This window comes from Gnatocerus cornutus, chromosome 2 (genome assembly GCF_029298725.1).
Source record: "Gnatocerus cornutus isolate USDA-ARS CGAHR chromosome 2, icGnaCorn1.1, whole genome shotgun sequence".
NCBI classification, from domain to species: Eukaryota; Metazoa; Arthropoda; class Insecta; order Coleoptera; family Tenebrionidae; genus Gnatocerus; species Gnatocerus cornutus.
This window is the reverse complement of record NC_142234.1, coordinates 17,754,501-17,776,082: the sequence shown is the minus strand read 5'-3', so window position 1 is coordinate 17,776,082 and position 21,582 is coordinate 17,754,501. Positions and strand designations below refer to the sequence as shown.

General features: G+C 34.9%; 2 protein-coding genes across 2 annotated transcripts in view; both read left to right on the top strand.

Annotated features, from left to right (window-relative positions):
* The first annotated feature begins 10,375 nt into the window (after positions 1–10,375).
* LOC148179631 (dopaminechrome tautomerase-like) lies at positions 10,376–11,627 on the top strand. The gene has a single exon (XM_088030031.1). It carries the CDS (start codon positions 10,436–10,438, stop codon positions 11,600–11,602), a length of 1,167 nt encoding a protein of 388 aa, XP_087886157.1. The 5' UTR covers positions 10,376–10,435; the 3' UTR covers positions 11,603–11,627.
* A 6,841-nt stretch (positions 11,628–18,468) lies between these two features.
* The window catches only part of LOC148179630 (uncharacterized), a 33,834-nt gene continuing 30,720 nt past the window's right edge, over positions 18,469–21,582 (top strand). The window contains exon 1 of the mRNA XM_088029347.1: positions 18,469–18,634. The gene's annotated coding sequence lies outside the window, so the exon portion shown is untranslated. The remainder of the gene's footprint in view (positions 18,635–21,582) is intronic.

The following is a 21,582-nucleotide window of genomic DNA, read 5'->3' as shown; positions in this document are numbered from 1 at the left end:
ACAAAGATTTAGTTTTGTGTCACTGAATTGTAGAGAATTGTTATCTTTTCAATTATTTTTATTCTCTTGAAAAGTTCATCCGGAACTCACTTTAAACTTTCTACCTACTTCCTATTATTAAACTTAAAAATTCGTCGATGGAACGAACCAACGTTTACTTTTATTTCGGCATATAAAAGTTTTCTAAGTGGCATCTCAAAAATTTATACATTCAAGAATAAAAGTGGAAACGGCTAAAATACTCAACTCAATAACTGTCTAAAACTACTAAAAATTGTTTCTTTCAATTCGTCGAAACAATTCCGGATTTATTTGTAATAATTTAAAATGCTGAACTAAGATGTAAATAAAAACCTCCTTGAAAAGGATTCAGCTTTTGATTGTTAAATACGCCCTAAATTGGTTAAGAAGGCGCATTAAAAATCGGCTTGAACAACCGAAAGTTAATTATAAATTCATTCATTGCAGCTGAGTCGAGAAACTCTTCAGGGTGCTCGACATCGAAAATCTGTTTTTAATTAATTAATTATTTTAAAAATCAATGAAAAACGGATTATCTCTCTTTTCTATTACCCAGTGGGAGATTTTTGACTGGATATTGAGTTAATTAATATTGTCTTGTATGTTCCGAAATCATCCACAAAACTGCTTTCGGCGATGACTAACAAAGCGTGGGATTCTACAAATAATGTTACAACCAACTCAACATCGCCTAATGTAAATTACAATTTAAAATAGTGATAAATTCGCCCCCAGAATTAATAAAATGTTTATAGCCCGGCATCGTCTTTTTTCATTATTTTCCATGTCAGCACATTCTTATAAGACCATAAATTCTGGTCGTGTCGATTGAGGAAAGTTTTAATTGAAATACACAGTGAAGTGTGTGATGTAGATGTAGTTCTAATCGTGTTCGTCGTTGGTCAGAATTCACCATCAATCACTCGGCCAAATTTGCGGGATTAACGCGAAAGAAGAATTCATCGATCGTTTCAAGCCGTCACCAGCACATCGTGGCGACCTTTCTTTCGAAATATAATGCAAATAGTCTCACCTTTTGTTGCAATAGAATATTATTTTTTCAGACATGTCAAATTCACAAGAAGACGGGTGACATCGCACTATGCGATCCCGTGTCATATCACATCTTCGTGGAGCACCCTTCTTATAGAAGTGCCACATTACTGTGCATTTCTTATTTCCTTTTTGGAATTTTCTGGAGGATATCTTTTGAAGTTATGAGTCGCAGATAAACGTTATATTTTCAAAGCTTTGATTTTTATGCGAAAACGTAATTTGTTCTTGGGGGCCTAAGAGTAGAAAGCATCTTTTATCGCACCGTACGTCGTTAAATTTGTACTAAAAACCCACGTAAAACAGCGGAAATGACGTTCTGGTAATGGTTTTCTTCTATAATAATTAATTAGTCTAGATGAAGACGGGAGATTAAGCGAAATTCGATGAGTATTTTGAGCGAAATTCTCCGCATTATTCGCGGAATTGCCCTTTTACTGTGTATAAATGAATGAATTATATTCTTACTTAATTTAAATATCTTTTAGTTAATTATTCCGACTAGTGGTAATTCTGCAATGTGGCAAGTGATGTATTGACACCACTCTCACCAATCCGTGTGAAATTTCACCACAAAGGTCGTTCGTGCTAATATAGTTTTGCTAAACAATAATTAATTTTAGAAGCATACTTATATCAGTAGACCCGAGCCGTGTAATTAATAACTAACAGCATTCGCATGCACGATCCGGTGAATCCCCGACGCCCTTCATTAATTACCCTAAATTAATTAGGGTAGTGATATAAATGCGCATATACCCACAATAGTTTTGATTAATGAAAGCAATTCACAGATGCTTATTTATCGAGCATGTCGATCAAAAACAGGGACCAGAAATTGGCCTCTCTAATAACAGAATGGGAGCAATGCTTGCCGTGATTCCATTACCACAACAATTATGTAAAATGGGTGCTGGTCAATAAACATCACTTCACTACAGGAATGCGACACCCTTTTGCCATCACGTCCAACTAAACTCGATGGGCCGCAATTGTCCGGTTTGTTTATGCGGAGCTCGTTATGTCTGGGAATCGAACAGTGTACACAGCGATATAAAATCTAGAAATGTCCGGACGCGTTTTCGAACGAAATGCAATCTTTATGGGAAAGTGAGATTCGTTAACTAAAACCGCCATTTTGTTTGTTTTGTCTTTTTCGGTTAAATTAATGGTGATGTAACAAAACTTTCATATTTATGACCAATGAATTTTAAAGATTTCGTCTATATATTATTATACTATTCGGAATTTTATTATCGTAAAATACATTGTCTGCGATGTTCGGAAACAAATGTTGAAATGTGCTTTAGTGTGATGGAAGTAGATGAGCACTTTTATGACAGACATATGTCCGAATATGTACATATATATGACCTATATAGAAATTCGAGAGCATTCAAACAATTTTATCGCCACAAAAAGTTACTGGGTTAATGGGAAATATCGCTTTACGATGACTACGTACTAAAATGTATAAAGCACGAGATGTGGAAAAAGAAAACAAACAAGTATCATGTAATTTTTTGCTTTAAGTTTGTACAAACATGAGTGTTATTGTTTTCAAACCAGCTCAACATGTTGACGTGGGATATTACTTACAAAAGATACCATTACTTGTTTATGCTATACGAGCTTGTGTTAATTTCCAAAGGATCCCGAAGTTATCAGCTTGTACCTAATTGAAGCGACTTGTTACATTTTGCTTGTTTTGTTAGTGGAGCTATTCTGTTAAATAACAAATTAATAAAACGTCAACGTTTCTCGTTTTTTATTATTTGTAGTCCAGTTTATCCAATCCAAAGAATCAAAAAAATTAAAAATACATAATTGAACGCAGCGGAAAGATAAAAAATCCGAGAAAGCAGATAATTTCAAAAATATTTTTAGTTGTTCAGGTCTATATTTTATTTGTTCTAAAATTTCACATTTTCTCTGATTGTGTAAAAATTCAATTAAAAAGAAGATAGATTTACATCGGAAAAATCTAAATTCACTAAATTGCCACATTTCGATTCGCCGAGTCTGAAGAAGAAATGAAAAATTGAGAGGAATCCAGGAAATGCAGATGCTAAGAGATTTAAATGTGAATTTAAAAAATTCAAAGGATCTAAAGAATATCGACAAACGTTGTGGCACAAGACGAAAGTTTACATATTTTAACAACTCAAAACATCAAGAGGTAGCAAAAAGATCACATAATTGAAGTAAAAAATGAACGAAATCTAACAATTTAAAGGAAGAAGATTCATCGAAAAATATCATTAGTGATTCATATAAAATTTTAATTTTAAAAGCAACCACAAGTTTTAACGGTTATTTTATTGTTTACAAAAATGGTGATGCGCCACATTCGCATAATGGAAAATAATGTTTTAATGAATAATAAAAACTGAAATAAATAATGGCAGTATACATTTGTTCATCAAAACACATTATAGTTTAATTAATTTAGAAAGCATTTGCATGTCGATACCATTGCAGCGATACGAAATCATAGAATCCATTTCACCGTAGAAATATTTCGTTTTTCGCGTGTCCTTTGAGCGGAACAAATGTAATTCCAGATTAAGTAGCTTCACAATAGAATTGTAGTAATTTCTGTAGGTTGTAATATCGTTACCAGCCTGCAGTCAACGTAAAGTGAGTTGATGTTATCAATTTCACCCAATAAGCCGCCATTTTCGAAATTCAACCGCACCAATGAAGGTAATGGAAGTGTATCTTTTGTTAGAAACTCGGCTCAGGTGTCCCATATGACCCGATGGCTTATGTTCTTTTATAAATTGAATCTTGTCGATATTGCTTCGCAAGTAATAAAAGGAATACCGATGATGATGTTGGGGATAAAGTATAAATGCTTTCGGTAACGCAGGTGGAGAAGAAGCGAGTTCCTTTTAAATCAGATTAAAATTTAAGGACTTTTAGAGCGAAGGTGATCAAAATAAGTTTGGGCTTTTAGTATATGTGCGAATCGAAAGGGTTTTGAGACCCAGAAAAATAACTTTAATTAAATTTTAGGTTTGCACATTTCCGGAAAGTGTCGGCATTTTTAATCAGACTGAGCCAACGTTTGTCAGTGCCGTAACTGACAGAATCGGATTTAATTAAAATTTAAATATTTCCATGAAAAAGCGTTACAGATACTTGCATGTTTACGCCGTCTATCCCCGTAAACTGTTTGAGTTTATTTCGTTCCAATTATTATCGAAGTCAGCAAGTCGTGAACTGTTCTAGGTTCGTCTCTTCTGTATTCTAACGAATTTAATTGGACTTTTGTGTTAAAAAAAACAAACGAGATGTGCCAAACTAACCTTAACAAATCAGTTTCACACTTGTCTGGTGGAACTTTTAGAAAGCTGCGTAGTCACTTTTATACCACTTCCTTTCTTTCCAGTACATTAGCCACAATCTGTTTTCAGTTATAGTTCCATTCAAGTCGGTCGGCCTTCATAACTTTTCCTGAATTACAACCGCATCCTTGCTGAAAACTAACCTTACACTTGTTGAACAAATCATGCAGGATGCTCATGAGAGGACAAATGCTCTTGAACTAAGTTTACAAACTTTAATTAGTCTGGAAGAAGACGAATTAAATAATATGAAGTGAAACTATTTTGTTGGGAAAGTTTGAATTGCGCGTACTTCACAACTTTGCATTTTGCAACAAATTGTGAAGAAAAAACAATCGAGTTGAATTAGGTTGTTTGGACTTTTTTTCCATGAACATAATTAAGTGTGAATTTAGTTCGACGTTGCTCCCTGATGGTAATTTTATTTGTTCTGCGATACGAGGAATATTAAATCGGAATATTTCCGCATTATTAGTTTCTTGTCGAGGGAGCATTAGACACAACAGAATCGAGATGCAGGCAATTAAGCATGAATTGTTAGTGAGCTTGCAATATCCAACATCAACCCAAGTGATTGTCGAAAGTAAACATCCGCAGCCAATAAGCTGCATTATTGTAACATGAAAAGCTAATATCACATTATGAACACCCCACTTAACATTATCTTGAGCTCGGAACGCACAAATCTAACATATAAATTTGACCATTTGACGGTCGGGCATTATTCGAATTCGATGGCCGATAGATAATTCTGCCTTGGAGGTAAATAGCCGGGAAAGGACTGAAACGACGTGGTCAAAGGGTCAATACCGCAATGTTAGAGCTTCACACGGCGGTTTTCTAGGAACAAAATTAACTCTCTTGGACGTTACATCTGGACCTCGTTAATATAAAAAGAGATCCTGGACCTCCGTTTCAATGAAATTGCAACTTTTGCCGGAATTTATCGGTTCTTGGGCTGAATTATTTTCGCCGAAATTAAATCTTATCGTCAAAAGCACTGTTTACAGATTAGGTTTCTACGTTTTGTTCTGTGCGCTGCGGGCTTTAAACGAACGGGGACATATTTGAATAATCACTTAATTCTTGAGATTTGCGGAGTCTTTTATTTCATTTTTTGAACGAATCTACATAATGGATATTATCGGAAATTAGCATCTCACGGTCTCAAGCGTACGTCTGGATGTGTCAGCGGAACTTAATTTTTAGCTTCCACGACATTGTATAGATTTTAAACTCGCTAGAGTAGGTTCATACTTTACTCAAATTGAGTTCTTGCAATATTGTGCGATATTATTATTCATGCACCGTCAAAGGAGATTTGAAGATGCATTTCCTAGTCAGAATACCAAAAGATTACGCAGCCATGTGCTGTAAAAAGAATTAAGACAAATTTATATTAAAATAGATGAGAGACTTTTATGGAAAATACAAGCACCCGGTTAAATATCGGCGTAATGCAGCTTCCTCTGTTACAAACGCTTTAAAATTTATTTTAATAACAGCCGCGAGCATAACAAATAAACCGGAACTTGAGCATGGAAAGGTTTTCCGTTTGATGAATCTATAAAACTTTTGTTGAAAAACGTCGTGAAAACCGACATAGTGAGAAAAATAAAGAACAGTTGATACCCACTAACATTTATGACATAAAGCTTTTCGTTGTTGTAAAGTTTGCCTATAAAAACTTTTTTCTAGCATGACCTTGCCGTCAATCAGATTTATTCAGTACTTCCTGAGGACAATAAAACCCACAGAACGAAAAAATTTCGTTTAGCTTTATATGGAAGGGAAACGCAAAAAGCCAATAGCAGAAAGCTGTGACTGGAGAATTACGCAATTATATCTGCTACACAATAAAATTATTTGCTGAAAGCAAACGTTGCTTTAGAATAACAAAAAAAGTGCTGAAGTGGTAGTTTTCCGGAAAATATTACTTCGTGTCAGATGAACTTCTTCAAAAGAAAGTTATGAGTGAGGCACATCTGCTGAGCCAGCGTGAGTGCATTCAACAAAAGGATAATGTACCGTTTATTATGGAAAGTAAAAAATATTTACGTCAGACATGGCTTGTCTCGTTTTGCTGGCACGCATTGTTTCCGCCCACAATAACGGGGATTCGCTTCGCGGACTATCAAAATTCATTTAAAATGCCGGTTTTCAGGATATCAGTTTCTGGGAGCTTTTAATTGTTCATATTCCAAGTTTTGATATTAGATTTCTTGGTTGCTTGTTTTTCTTATTTTGAGAGTAACCCTTTGAGATTCTGGAAAAATTAATGAAAGCTCACAAATTAAAAAGCGTAAACTCTGATGATTTAATCGAAAGTCTAATATTGCAGAAAATATTTATTTTCACACCTAGAATTTACTCAACCGCTTCAACTCGGTAAATACGCCTATATTGCAAACATGAGCATCTGAAACCCGACAGGACTCGATCCGAGTTATATCGCATTCTCTGCTCCTGACAACTACAAACTTTGGAGTATGTGCCTTCTTTGAGCTTAGATTTTCAATCTATTGCATTCTGCTGAAAATATCGAAGTTTTGCAGAACCCTCAGACTACAACCGGTAATATTCGTTAATTCCAGAACAAAAACAGAATTGCTTCGACAAAATCATAATTTATAAACGGAAATTAAACATCGCTCATCACAACAAAATAATCCGTTCGGTTCGCGGAATTATAAAACGAGAATTGAGAGCAAATTGTTGGATATTAACAAAAATCGCAGGGATTGCCGACATGATTGTTTCGGACTTAAAGTGAAACAAAACAACATGTTCTGTCTCTAAATTATTGTGTAGTAGACTAAACAAAAGCGATGCTGTTGTTGTATTTTCATTGTTAGCTAATGATATTCAAGACAGCGTGCTCTCTGTTGACGTCTCCGGGATTAAATCTGGAACTTGCGAGGAGCCCAACTTGTTTAAGTTTAGATAAATTATAAATCAGACCGTGATCACTTGTGGGTACTCTGGATGTAGATCTTATCTTCACTAACAAAATTTAAATTAATTTACCCACGAGCTACGACTTACAAAGGACATTCTAAACAAACTATAGTCTAACAACATTATACTTAAAATAGCTCCTCAACCAACAAAATGCCTTCGTTGACGTTTCTCATTATGAGTGCCAACAGCAACAATGGCAACTGGAGTCATAACTAATCTATTTTCTGCTGTTGTTTCAAGCCGTCTTAAACTGCAAGGAAAGTAAGCCGACAAGACATGAAAATATCTTTGCGCGGTTGCAGACAACCATAATTTGTTTCACATTTTTTTACCGTCATTATTTTATCGACAAGGAAAGGATTTTAGTGTTGTTTTATTGTCACTTCCAGAACAAACACACAGCACGAAACTAACTTTGCCTATGATAAAATGATTGCTCGAAACGACGCCTTTTCTTTTCAATAGAAACCTGAACTCTTTGAGCCATTGTTATCTACATGCTCACTAACTTTGCAGGTTTAGTTTGTATTGTCGTGGTGTTAACAAGAGTTTCGTACAAGTCTAATTTACATCTATTCAAAATTTTGAAATTGCTAACGCGGTTTCACTCCGCCAAAGTTTGTAGAAATAATCGGTCGATCTGTCTTTTTATTTCTCGACACTTAAAATTGAATAAAAGTATGATAAAATTTATTGAGAACTGTGTTCGAACATAAATCGTGGCCCAAATAGTAGTAACTGCAGCCACTTTTAACAGTTCGCATTTGCCTTCCGACTTGAATAATTCAAAGTCATAAAACAAAGTTTATAAACTCCATGTAGACTCATCGTTCATGCGTCCTTCCAACCGCCAAGGTGCTTTAAAACAATAAATGTAATCTCGCAAATTGTGTTTACTACCAGCGCGTAAATTCAATTCTTGATATTGAAATAGAACATCGATAAAGCGGGTTTGATGACTAATGTCGACAATTTTCGCTGAACACGAGTAATCATTCAATTCTTCATAATAAATGTTAGCATTTTAAGTTTTTTAGACGTCCACCCTGCAGCGTTGTCATGAATCTTGACATTTTTCCACCCCCGGAGAACGGTAATGTTTATAACTAGCGTCCAAGTGGCGTCATAGGGACGCTAAAGTGTTATGTTGCCTTTAGCTTTGCAATATTCGTTCCACCTTGTGTAGTGTTATTTGCCTTGTTGATTATGAACTCGACTGGATAATCTCGCATGAAGTGGAGATGGAGAAAAGAAAGAGCGCGGATATATTAATAATTTAGTTTCATGTTTTGTGAGATTACACTGAGTCGATGGAGAAAATAAACTGTTGCAATGTCAGATACTTATTTCAGATTTCATTTTGGTAAATCACGGCGTTATCGCTTTGCGTCTTTATCTCCGAGGCCATTATGTAAGACACTGTGTGTAATTTGCGCCTGAAATGCAGCAATTTTTAAAATAATAAATCGTCGCTGAAAAAAAAAAACTCGTTTGAAATGGCCGAGTAGGGTATTATCACTTCATCTGCTTGAGGCAGAAAGTCTAGATTCATTACAAAAATCAAAAATGACCCAATAAATTGCTACGTTCGCTCTTTGATCCTCAGACATATCTATTACAGCAAAACACGTTCTAGACTTTCATCTTGGGAAACATTTACTTTAATTTCGTCAAGAGTATCTTCATTTCAAAGAGCTGTGAGCTTATTACACTCATGACAAAACTAGAGCTGCAAGTACTTGTTGTGAACCGAAACGAATCGTTTTTCCAGTTGTAAAAGCATAATATTACACCGTAATGCTACAAACAAGTAAGTAAAATGTTCGTTGAATGGAATAAGAGCTACTTTCTCAGAAGTCAGCGGAACATCATCTTGTGTTGAAACGCAAGTGTACCTACACTGGCATTTCTTTTAGATTAACAAAACCTGTCCCAATGTTTGCCTGTTTTCTAGTCTACCGTTGCATTGATCTACGAAGTAATTGGGAAACAGGCGTCTATTCTGTGACGACTAATGTAAAAACAGAGTTCAGTGTTAAAGCGTTATTACTTCTTTTGAAAATAAATTACGAGCAGTGAAAGTAATTACTGTCCAAGATCTTTATCGACTCAGTTTTAATAAGATGTCAAAATCTATTGCGTTAATGACTTATTTAATGTTGCACGAAACGTTGAGGGGCGGTTTCTTTTATAGCGTGGCGTAAATTTCTTATCTGAAAATGAGAGTTTTATTGTGAGAGCTAAATTGTTAAAAAAATTACAGTTTTTTTTCGGATATGAAAAAGATGGACAAGTTTGTTCATGAAAATATAATATTCCTAATACCATAATCGACTTGAAATTATTATGAAAATTTGAGAAATAGCATTGCACTTACATGATTGAAGAAAATTTTTTGTTCATCCTAAAGCGGATCAAAACTGCCAAAAAAATCCTCCTGGGGATTCTTCTTCTTATCTAATTTTTTTCTTTTATGCTGCGGATTTTGCAATTAACTTTGAAAATTTTAAGAATCAAATTGATAAGATCGTTCAAATCTCGAAGATTTTTCTATTGTTTTCTACCTTTTGGGTCCTGTAGACTATTGGTAGCTTATTTAACTCATTTAAATTCAATTTTTTAGGTTTTAAATTCGGGAAATATTCATTGTATTTGTTTGAGTTATATTTCTCATATTCTTCAAGTTGCTATTTTTAAAAGCTACCGAATCTTGAGTGTACACGATATGAAACGTTACAACGTAAATGAACGAGAAGTAAATAAAAGAAAAGGCGTGAATGTAGTAAAACCGTAATGAGAAGCGCCGTCAAATTCCAACAGCACGATAATTGTAAGGATGACGTTTTGTACCGGCAAAAACAAGAGGATATTCTAGTTTCCCCAGACCTGTAGGACTCGCGATAGTCGTTAACAAGAAAAGCAAACATTCATTGTAGCAAATGAAGCGAAGCTGTTTCTTGTTGTCCTTGTAAGCGGTCATTATAAATTAATTCAAATAGACCACTCCAGCGTTAGTTAAGTGAGCGTAGTGTTAGACACCTATTATAAGCATGCTTATCCGTCTGTTTTGTGTGCTGTTAAGTTATTCTCCTGTATTATTGCAGACAAGTGCTGACAATAATAGCAAGTTTGCAGTCGCTTTCGAATGGAGTTACATCAACTATACTTGGCCGTCTGCACAAACAATGTCCTCATCCGGTTACGTCTCTGGAGAAGACGTGATCGCAGGTATTAAAATTTACAAAAACGTCATTTACTTGGCTCTTCCGAGAATAAAACCAAGTTCAAGAGTAACTTTAGCTTCCATTCCTATCGACGCAAATAAAGAAAATCCACTTCTGTCACCGTTTCCCAACTGGGAAATGAATTCGGGATCAACTTGTGATGCCATTCAGAATGTCTTGAGCATGGAAATTGATAAAGACGGCATTATGTGGGTTTTGGATGCTCGAAGAGTTGACAATAATACCAATTGTCCACCGAAAATCATTTTATTAGATTTGAACGATAGGGGGAAAGTCGTCAACAATTTCCTAGTGCCAAACGAGTTGTGCCCTCATCGTAATGGCTGTTTCCTCAACGATATCGTCGTCGATGGCGATTACGCTTACATGTCGGACACGACTTCTTCAGATCCCGGTATTTTCGTCTACGACAGGAAATCGAATTCAGCCTGGAAAGCTAGAGACCAAACTATGCTTGGCGATCCTAATGCGGTTAATTTCACGGCGCAAGGTGTACAAAATAAAGGCTTGTCGCATATTAACGGCATCGCTCTATGCTGCGGGATCGAAGAAAGAACATTCTATTACATGCCGCAAACATCATTACACATTTTCTCTGTAAGTAATTCAATTCTGAAAAATCGATCAATCGCAACCGGTAGCTATTTGCATAATTTTATTACCGACAAAGGGACGAAACAGGGACAATCAGGAGGGATGATATGTGACACCGATGATAATATCTACTACGGAATAATGCCATTAGATGCTGTCGGGAGATGGAACGTTAAAAAGTCGATAGATACTGCGGAAATTGTTGAGCAGAATCACCAGATTATCAGATGGCCTGATAGTTTTTCCATCTACAGGGGGAATTTATATCTTATCACTAACAGCATTTCCAGATTTTCGAAACAAGGAGTTGATAACAATAATTCTAATTTTAGAATATTGAAGCTTGCACTAAACTCTAAAAGTTATATCTATTGTTAAAATTACAAATAAAGTTTGAAATTCCCACTGTGTATCGTTTTAGTTCCTCCATTTAAAGATGATTCTGTTAGCCATTCCTATAATTAAGGTCTTGAAAAGCAATTTTATAATCACAATAAAAAAATTAAAAATTGCAAAAAATTTTAAAAGTATACATACCTACATCCCTAATTTTAATAATTTTTGATATTTTTTTAAATCTGATTAATACAAATTTTAGAAATTTTGATTTTGAATTAGAAATATCTATTGATAAAAATCGTAATTTTAATAATTTTAATGCTACAGCTATGAAATTTGGTGAGGTTACTATTTTTGCGTTATTTATTAACTCTACCAAGTGGCAAAATTATTAAACAATAAAAACAAATTTTAGAAATTTTTATTTTTAAGTCCAAGGAAAAGTTTCCGACTTCTTTCATTTAAATTCGTAATTTCTATAATTTTGGAGCTACAGCTATGGAATTTGGAGAGGATACTATTTTTGGATTGTTTATTGACTGCATGAAGTCGCAAAATTATTACACAAAAAAAACAAATTTTAAAAATTTTGATTTTTAAGTCCAAGGAAAAGTTTCCGACTTTTTTTATTAAAATTCGTAATTTCTATAATTTTGAAGCTACAGCTATGATATTTGGAGAGGTTACTATTTTTGGATTGTTTATTAACTGCATCAAATTGCTAAATTATTAAACAAGAGAGGCGAATTTTAGAAATTTTGATTTTTAGGTCCAAGGAAAAGTTTCCGGCTTTATTTCAATAAATTTCGTAATTTCTATAATTTTAGATCTACAGCTATGAAATTTGGAGAGCTTACTAGTTTTAGTATTTTTATTAACTTCACCAAGTTGCAAAATTATTTAGCAAAAATTAAAAATTTTAAAAATTTTACACAGAAAAAAATCTATATGCATATTGCAGTGAAAAGAAGTATCTGTTTGCTAACTCAGTAAAGTTTATGTGCTTCTAGTTTCATGGTGGATAATCTCTGTTTTAATTAAGAGATTATCTCGTCTTTCAGCTATTCTTTATCTTTGCGCTAGTATTTTCGTTAATTACAACTGAAGCTGTTGAGAGAAATCGTTTTATGTTTATATTTGTGTCTATAATGAAGTTCTATCTCTGGTGTAATTACAACGTTAATGTGAAATTGGTATTGACAAATACTTCGCGTTATAAGAAGCGACTTTTATTTTTATTTACTCGTCCAAACTGATAGAAAACCACAACAGAGTAATCTTGCAGTTGTTGGTCAAAGACAATTTGTCTTTTTCTCGACAATTCAATTATATCCGTTTTCCTGTCTTTTCAGATTTTGTCTCCCATATTGGTACATCATTTTCGCAAGAATCACCGCGAAAAAACGTGGTATATCTTCCAGTAAATGTGTATAAAGTTCCATCGCCAGGTCATTAGATTTGTAATGTAGTGTGGCTTAAACAATTCCATTAGTTCCAGTACATGAAGCAAGGGCTAACGGATCTGTCAGCGAAACGAGGTTGCTGTCCACTGCCTAAAGTAAAGACCGATTGGAATTATAAACTACCAGACTAAACCAAACAATTTAGAACACAACATGTCGATCTGCGACAGCCTCAAGTTTTCGATTAACCAATTGATAAGAAAGCGCGCACAATGTAGAGAAACTGGTGGAAGTCACGTCTGACCGTAAATGAATTACATACACGCTACAGATTGTAGAAAACCCAACGTTGGAAAGGGCGTAAAAGCCAAAATGCCCCACAGGTATTGCAAAATAAATTAAGCGAGCTTGGGGAATAGAACGAAATAAGAATAGGTTTTATCCTGAACACAATGACTATTACGGTAAAACGAAACTTCAACAAGTAAAAATGATGGCACTAAAATTGGATTTCACGTAAAAGAGCAACGCCAATTTGTTTAACAAGAAAGTTTATAAAAATGTTCGACTTAGTGAAATCAAATTGCTTGCGATGTTGTCTTCAAGCTTCTGGTTTACGTCCAAAATGACACTAAAGTGCGGAATCCGCTCATTATTTTCATTATAGAGAATTTCCAAAAAACACTAGTGCATTATCAACCCTAAATCACGAGTTTTGTTCTTACTTTGTTACTCTTCCACTACTGAGAGAGTAATTAAATGTTAACGACAATTTAATCATAAACGTGTCAAACGCAAAAGTAATTAAATATTGTCGGTACAATTTCCCTTGCTTTAATGTAAAAGCAGTGCTGCGAGTTCACGAAACGCATTTTACTTTGATTTTATTACTTATTTAACGAGACATTGAAACAATGGAGTTTTTTCCAAGCTTCGTAAGCAAATTATCTCCGAAATCCTTCGGACTTTGTACCTTATAAAAATTGTATTACCTTTGTATATTTTTCCCAAGCAACGACCAGAAGTAACTGAAAATAATTAGGTAGATTATCTAGTCGTTTAGTTTTAACTAAAATCAGAGATCAAAGTATTCAGTTCTTGGAGTTCTCTTTTAATATCCGGATGTATTTTTAATCTTTGCCGTTTGTTGTTTCGGGATTTCTCTTCAATCGTCTTTATCGTGTTCGTAGGTTTATCCATAAAATATTTGATGGGGAGAGTAAATAAAATGAGTCACTAAGAAATTGGAATTTTTTGCGTTATCGCGAGCTAGTGGCAGTGTTGCAGCTGTTACTTGCTTTCCCAATATTCGATACGTCTAAAATCCACCAAATAGCCCGAAACGTGTGTTTAAAACACTGGCAGATTGCCACGAAGATATGTAACCGTATCATCAAGTCGTTTTTTACGGTACAGCATCTGGACCTGTTGTTGATTGCGCTTCAGTAATACGCGCCTGAAAGATATAAGGCTGCGAAAGTGGCTTTTAGATGTGTTCTTCGAACACTCACCTACATAATTAAGGTTATTGGTATTGTTGGAGAACTTCCTCAAAGATATCGTAAAAGCTTTCACCTTCGTAACGATCACACAATTCTCTTATCTTGTCAGCACTTGGTTTTATTGACTGGCTGTATATCTGTATCTGTTTCTTATTACGGAGTGATCACTAGGGGGAGCTGTTAAAAATGTTACTTGGAAAATTTTTACGACGACAGTTTACGAGTTAAGCTTTAAAGCCGCATCAATCCTTGTGGTATTATTTTAGCCATTTTATTTCGATTGGCCAAAATTGTCACAAATAACTCCAACGATTAAAATGTTAAAGAGCACTCTCATGTTAATCAGCAGAGTTCGCCCGTTAAACGAAAAATTTCAAAACTTTTATGTCAATTGTTGTTAATATTCAATTCATTTCTGCCTGCATTTATGGATACCAAAACATTAATAATGTTCTAATTACGGAACTTCACATTAAATTGTAATATTACAACATATCCTATCGATACTGCTAATGGCTCGTTAGCTATAAAACTAAATTAAAACTGAATATTAAATCTATTTAACGAGGTATTCAATATACTTTAATGAATGCATTAAAAATAGCCATTTTTTGTTTCATTTTAATAACTCCGCTTGAGGTTTCATCTCTTTGATAAATGCTTTTTAAATAGCAAAGTGCACTTTTTTACGAAATGCTACAGTGAACATCTGCGTAGGAGAGTCGTGTTCTCTCTAAATATCATTGTCGAGATGGAATTTCCACAAAGTTTGATATATGCTTGAGAAGGGCAAGGACTAAGTTCGCCCAAACATATAACTTCGCAACATTCTAAGAGCATTTTCACCAAATTCAGTGTGATGTAATATGACAGAAATATTGTGTATAAAATGTGTAATAGTCAATTTATAAAGAGGCGATGTTGTTGTTTAAAATGTCTGACAATAAAAATGGTGGATGCGCCGGGTCTATCAATTAAATTTCATTACCGAGTACAAATGTTTGTACATAAATAAGAAGCTGAAAAAATATATAGCTTTCAGTCTCGTGTAATTCTGGCTCGGAATTACAAAACTTCCCTGATTATTTAAATTCCTTTCAGGTTAGTCCGACGTTGAGTAATTTTAATTTATTGTATGACGTTTAGTGTCTATTTTGTTATCGTAGTCTGCGCAGCAAGTTGATAGTTGTTCACAGTTTAGCGAGGATTCCAAAGTTCTAATATCAGAGCGAATTTGGTCACAAAAAGATCGATAAGAGCTACAATATAGGCCGTTACACGGTTTGGTTGTTCTCATTCGTCGGTTGCTCGCTCGTGGTGTCTTTTCAATATTTTTGGTCCTCTATTACATGATGGAATGAATGAAAAAAATCCAAGCTAGCTAATTTCCTGATCTGTCTTATCCAGATTCGTGTTGTTCAATTTCCCTTCTTTATCTTGTCCGATTTCTTTGGCGAAATCAAATGAAGGCGGCGTTAAATGCAAAATCAACATTTCAAGAGTCAAAAGCGAATTCTTGAACGTCTCTGAATCGTGTATGTCGAGTTTCGAGTGACGCTGAAATTGTGATTTAATACAACGACGAAATAATTTAAATATTAAGCGAGTCTTAATTAATTTCGGTACTTTTAACAGATTAGAAAGCTGAAATTGCGTTGCTGGCAACTTTACTCACTCTAGGGAAGATTCTTGCGGCATTGAAGGCTTAATGTTGCAACAATACGGTAAATTTAAGTACGTGAAGCTGTATAACATTTACTAACTTTCTGGAGAATTTACGATATCTGTTCAACTGGCTAAAGAGCCCTTGAATGAGCTTAACCTAGTCACTTTGCGCATAATTCTAAGCAACTTACAAAGAAGTTGTTTGCGATTTAACGAAAATGCATTCCTGCAGTGCGAATTTTCAGACGCAATTAGGGACGTCACTCGCTTTGTCGGCAAACGTAATTTTAAACTTTACGTGAATTTGCATGAACCATTCTTATTTCACAGATTGTGTCATTACGTTTGCACATCTGGAGCCTTCTCTTCACACCACTGATATCTTCGCTTTCACCGAATATTTTCTAAATATCTGTCTTTATGTTGCAGCTTCTTTTCATTTTTAATATCCGGCTATATGACGCAGTAAAAATGCTTTTTCTTTTATTACAAGCCGACTCATAAAAAGCCCTAATTCGCCAATTAGGTTTAAGGCTTTGTTTAAAATTTTCCCGGCTTAAAAATTACATCCCGCGCCAAGAGAAATTTATATCATTTTTCACTAAACAGAATCAAAATTTACTTTATCCCTCTTTGTTGTTTCGTCCTCGGAATTATATTTCCCTAGACGCAGAACTACGAAACTTGTGTATTTTAAGGTAAAGAAACTGACTCTTTTTTATTCGGAAACCGGAAACTTTGACCAATTTGTCAAATTTCGCATTTGAAATTGTTACAAAAACTCGAACTGTTGGCTCGAACGTCTAGTTATTTATGATATTAGTACCTCTGATAAATGATGGGGATTTATACTCGTGAAAAATATGCAGTTTATTTATAACCTGTCAATAGAACGTAAAATACGCAATTCTCTAATCTCGATTTTACCAGGTACGATAGTTTATTCGCCCACATTTAAAAGCGAGATTACCGACAATCCCTAAATAATGCGCAAAATTATAGCTAAAATGCTTTCATATATTAAATGTACAAGAGATAATGTGATGATGCGCTGAGGTTGTCCTGTTTTCATTGTTAAAATGAGGAATTAAATTTAGCTTATCTGTTTAACAAGAATACGAAGATTCTTGAGGATCCTGTGCCTTAAAATTTTTTCAGACAACAGCCACTGACAGAGACATATCCATTTTATTATTCTATTTATTCTCCACATGGGTAACATGACAACCCCGCCATCCTCAAGCCAGATGTGCCCGATTGCTCCAAGCGACTGCCTTCTTCGGATGTGAATTTCTATGACAAGAAGTCTATCTCAAGGGCGGTTTATTTTCGTTATTCTGTCGTAACACTTGGTTTCATTGAAGAAAACCTTGCCCTTGTGAAAGCTAAGCAGATTGTCATTGAACAGTAATCTAGAGGAAAACATTATTTTAAAGCTCTGCAGGACAATATCGGAGAAAATTGTACACTTTTCTTTGTGCCGGAAAGTTCTGTAACTGGTTTAACTTACCATTAATGTTGTAGCAGCTGACATTTTAGGTTGTGGACGGAAATAAGAAGAGAAAAGTGGAAATCACATAATGGAGAAATATTGTGGACTCGTATACTGCGAGTCAGCTTTCTTTTAATTTATAAAGATGTTAATTTTATTTCTGTCATATTTCACTTCTTGCGTTTAACACGGTTATCACATTAACACAATTTGTTTAGAGTGAGGAGAATTTATGTACGTTTTAATTAATACACCAAAGAAATATTATGCTCTTGAAAAACAGCGGGTTGTACCTATAAATAGGATGTACGATTTAAAAAAAATTGAAAAAGTATACATGGTGGCACCGAAAACCCTTTCAGAGGTTTAATAATTGAATGAAACAGCAAAAACTCGCCTGCAAAATTAATGAACGAGTCTAAAGTACTTTTCGATTAAAATTTATACATCCAATCGCTAAAGTGTGGCCGTGGCGCGACCGTGATTTGAAACACATTTTAGCAAAACTCATCTTTTTTCGTAGTGACCCATAAATTTTATATGGCCGCCCCTTGACTTTTTAAAACCGTTCTCATTCTAGGGATATAAATAAAATCGAAAACAATTAAACGCTCAAGACGTCCAACAACAAACCTATAAAACCGTTTTTTAGAAACCGATAATAAAAAAAAGCTCACCCCTATATATTTGTGTGCAAACGTTCGGTCTGTTCAAGATTAGCAATCAAAAATGTTGACTAGGAAGCAAAAACTTCGACGGTTGATAGATGGCAAACCCAGGGCGGCGGCGCGCTGCAGAAACATCGCTGACACTCTGGAGCTTAAAACAGGAGTTTCAGTCAGTCCCGCTACCGCGTCACGAGCTTGAGCTTTCGCTATGCTGACGGTTGTCGGAAAGCTCGAGCGAAATCTCTGAGTCTTTACGGTACGTGATAAGTGCCACGTTTCTGGAAATTAACATGAAATTGCACGCTTGGGTGACTTGAGCTTGCATGCAACGCCACTTTTAGGTAAATATGGCCTCATATGATAACACCAAGACTGAGTTTGCTTTACAAAATGTATTCAACCTCCTTGTCCGTTTCCATTACGTTATCTTAACAACGTGGAATTTTTATGGGTAGCTGAATTTTCGCTTCTACCGTGTTTCGCGCTTTATCCAGGATTTGTTTCTTCATTCTTCATCTTGGCGGTTACGTAATTACTTCGCGAATCGACTCATGAAAAGGACCAATTTTACACTCGGATAAAGCGTAATTTCTTAATTATCTCTAAAATTGTGTATTTCATTGAACTCTCTACAGTGCATTGTGAAGCTTTAATTGAGTCCGCTTTCTAGCGAAATTGGGACTTAATTTCATGTGCAATTTTATTCATCGCACTTTTTAATTAAAGTAATACTATGTTAAGCCGACAACAAAACTGCGAAAACTTTCTACTTGCACAACAGCTTGCTTACATAAAAAGTGGAACAAACGTCCAACTTCATACCGTGGAAACTATTTCTCATTAAACTGCGTTATGATTTGTGACTAGTGTTCGAATTAAAACGGACGTTTTTAATTAATTTAATTTATTATTATTCAAACACTCGTTTCCCGTTTCTTTGTTGTAATTAAAATTTTAAGCCTTGCCAGCTAAAATTAATTATTTCCACTAAAACAGTCAATCGTTCCAATAATTTTGTTCTAATCAGAAAATGATTAAATCCGTGTCTCCACTAATTGACCCTGTGTTTAAAAAAAAGACTGCAGCGAATTCAAACGCAAACCCACAAATACAAAGTTAAATGCATATTAATGTTCAATATAATTGTTATTGAATATCGATTCATACATAACTTACAAATTTTTGGAAACTAATTTTAAATAATCATAAAAATATCAAAGCCACAGAATTATTTTTTAGGACAAAATTTAGAGCTCAAAATATCCAATCAACTTTTGCATACATGATTTCCCTCGTAAATCTATTTTTATTAAAATTTATGTGTTGTTAATGACTGTAAATAGATATAGCCAAAGCGGAAAATTAATTATTTACTTTTTCACGCGCTTAATTATCATTTGGCAAATGTATTAAAATATAATAAAGCAAAAACGACCTACAGAAAAATAGACATTTATGGATCAAAGCGCAGAGTTATGCATTTCCGCTTGATTAGGAAACACGGCGAAATGGAGCGTGGCAATCTCAAGAAATTGCGCTTTGAAATTGCACACATGATTTTTTTGGTAATCGCACGTCAAAGTTGCCTTTTGAGTTTTTCAGTGCAAAAAGAACGTTTTGAAAGAATTAAGCGCTTTGGGTTCGTCAAGAGAATATTATATTAATAATTTCGGCAAGTTGATGGAGCTTCGTGTTATTCTCGATAGCGTAAAAACTGAAAAATTATCTTCTATTTGAAGGGAGTGCCGAAGTGTAGAATTTAAAAAAAGATTTTTGCAATAAATTGAGTTTTGGCAGTATTTCAGATAAACATGATAAACCGGAGGGTGTTATATATGTGCGCGTGTGAAATCCCTGTAAAAATTTAATAATTTAACTCATTTCACATAAATCGTTATTGTTGTCAGTTTGCGGACACTTTCCGCAAAGAGACTAGAACCGTAAATACAAGAGAATCTCATATCGCCAGTCTCTTCTCTCAGCGATGGAAATTAATGGTGTCGGTTCAGTTGCAATGAAGACTTAGATCCGCGGCTTCTTAAAATCTCTTCCAACAATGGAAGTTTTCATCTTTTTTTTAAAGCTCTCGTCAGAGAAACTCCGCGCCGAAGAAATTACTTAAATGAAGGCAGGAAACACTTCCTCCGGATCGAACCGGAAGACGGCTTTTTCAGCGCGAGAAGCTTTTAAAGCTCGCATGTTCCTATCTAGGTTTATCTTGCTGTTCGCATGTATCAGATCACCACGGACTAATGGACTGTGTAATGCCGCCTCAATTACCTCTCCGAGATTAATAGGTCTCATTCGTATGTCCTACCCTTGTCCAGAGCCGCTCTCTGTCACCAAAAAACCCTAATGGAGCTACGTTGGGTGACGCCAGATGGTATTTGTTAATGTAAAATATTAAAGCTCACGCAAAAAGCTCCCCATAATCGCGCAAGATTTTTCATCCGCCGACACGTCACAATAAAAAGCTCACGTCTGAACTGATGACGCGAAAAACCATATTAATTGCCTCTCACGAAACTGATGGCTTTTTAATCTAATCCACTCCTGATTGATGTTAATCAATTCTTAATAAAATTTCTTCCCGTTTGAACTTTCCGCCGTCACTTTTAATAAGCTGCAATCGAAACGTAATAAATGAAACGTGCGTGTTTTACTGATGGCAACTTTTTTTGCTAGAGTTTTTTGCCCGCTAGAAAATTACATACCGTATTAAGCAATTTGCAACGGTTGATCTAACTGACACTTTAATTAAAATATCGGCATATTGTAATTAAATCGTATTTATCTAAAAATGACGGTGAGCTTACACAAAGCTTACGTAATTTCTGTTTGATTGTATCGGCCACTATCGACACGTCTGACCAGAATAATTAATAGTTGTTGGTATGACATGAACAACTATTTGCCACGTCCAAAATTGGCTACCGCCGGGCAACGGATCTATAGAAAGTCATAATTAATAATGTTTCTGTTTACTTTAGTGTTGACATAATTAGGATCGCTTCGAAAATCTGATTACACCTTTATGGCTAGCTAATAATGCACGAACTTGTGCACTACACTAACAGCTGCAATCAAAACTAATAATGGGGTTGTCGGTTGTCTGGTTACCTCAAATAATTAGATTATAACCACGCTTCTATAAAATGTAGAGGCTTGTCCATAAAATGAAAATTCTACACCTTAGTTTTTCAAACTGGGTTTCCAATTATTGGACACCTATAAATGTCCGTCGGTACAGCTGGATGAATGGGTTCGATTTTTTTTTAATTATTGTGTT

Coding starts and splice junctions, on each gene's coding strand:
- LOC148179631 (XM_088030031.1), top strand. CDS start 10,436: ATGCTTATCCGTCTGTTTTGTGTGCTGTTAAGTTATTCTCCTGTATTA.